A 1462-nucleotide genomic window follows, 5' to 3' on the forward strand; every position below is an offset into this window, starting at 1 on the left:
GTATGTCACTCTTTTAATAGCCAGAGCAGCTACCTCAGCACATTCCGCCTGAGGATCAGCCCTGGGTGTCCTCACACAGACACATTCTCCTAGAATAAATTTGGCCAATTTGGATTTTTTTTTTTCTTGTGGATAGAAGACACTGTCCTTTAGCATATAGTGCGTGTGGTGTGTGCAGAGGGGGTGTGTGAAGGGCCCAGCGAGCCAGCTCACGCCACTCCACGTGACCAGTCAGGGCTGGAAGGCGGCCCTCCGTCTGGTCCCAGCAATGGTGCCCACTCCGCTTCTCAAACTGGTGGAGGGCTGTGGTGGCCTCTCCATCCACAGCAGACCGATTCTTTCCTAAGATGCAATAACGACGTAGTACTTGAAAAGTAAAATTAAAAAAAGATAAGATACAAGCGTCAATTACTTATTAGATTCGACAGGCACGAGTATGCTGTCAAATTGCTGAGACAGTTTCTAAATGTTTCCTCTCAGTTCCTGTACTTGTCTGTGCAGAATATTTTAGACTAACAGACGAGTAACTAACAAAAAGTTCATGAGCTGGTCCCCACGGCATTTTGGTTTATAAACCAGACTTCCTTGACAGTGAACACCTGTTCCCCTAGACATGGCTGCCCTGTGCTTCTTTTGTGGAAAGATGGCATATATTGAATTTTTGGCCTCATTTCTCATCAGTTTCAATGTATGCACGTTTAGGGAGACATCCATCACCCCACCAACTAAATCCAGGGGCCCAGAGAGACTGCTCCTGAGACCATAGCTTGCTATTCAACGGGGTAGCCGACGGCCACCTGTGGTTATTTACATTTAAATTTGTTAACATTAAATACAATTTTAACCTCAGTTCTTTAGTCTCGGTGGCCTCGGACACCATAGCCACCTGTGTCTGGTGGCTGCCGTACCGGGCAGCACCGATATGGAACATTCCCAGCATCCCAGAAAGTTCTATCGGACCTCGCTGGGCTAAGGGCAGCCCCCAAATGCAGGTGCTCTGCACGGTGCCTCAAACGCAAGGCCCCTGGCTATCCTTCTGCTTACTCTTGGCGAGTGGCTCTAAACAATGACTCTGTGCACACTGGCGAAGTGTGCGGAAGAGCAAGATGACAAGGGGGGTCAGTGTACCCTTGCTGGTGAGCCTGGGGGTGCCTGGGGCCAGGAGGGTGCGGGGCTCTGGGGTTCTACCTGGAGAGGTCCTTCCTGCTGACGCTCAGCTTCTCCTTCCAGGGCCAGCTTGTGACCAAGGATTACCCGCCGTACGCCCTGGCCGTCATCGGGCTGCTCGTGGCCTCCTCCACCATGTGCATCCCCCTGGTGGCCCTGCGGACTTTCGTCATGCGCTGCCTCAGGAGGGGAGGGGACACAGCCCACGTGGCCTGAGAACTGGGTTCCCAGAGGCCGCTGTCAGCTGCTCACTGTTTCACAGCTACTATTTACAGGTGGAACCTCCGGCTGCTTG

The 1462-nt window shown here is 52.2% G+C and overlaps 1 protein-coding gene across 1 annotated transcript in view; it reads left to right on the plus strand.

Moving 5' to 3' along the window:
* Nucleotides 1–1383, plus strand: part of SLC6A20 (solute carrier family 6 member 20) — a 35147-nt gene extending 33764 nt beyond the window's left edge. The window contains exon 12 of the mRNA XM_023529023.1: nt 1231–1383. Within this exon, the coding sequence (XP_023384791.1) occupies nt 1231–1383 (153 nt within the window). The remainder of the gene's footprint in view (nt 1–1230) is intronic.
* Nucleotides 1384–1462: the final 79 nt, after the last annotated feature.

Source organism: Pteropus vampyrus, unplaced genomic scaffold (genome assembly GCF_000151845.1).
Source record: "Pteropus vampyrus isolate Shadow unplaced genomic scaffold, Pvam_2.0 Scaffold35, whole genome shotgun sequence".
Classification (NCBI taxonomy): Eukaryota; Metazoa; Chordata; class Mammalia; order Chiroptera; family Pteropodidae; genus Pteropus; species Pteropus vampyrus.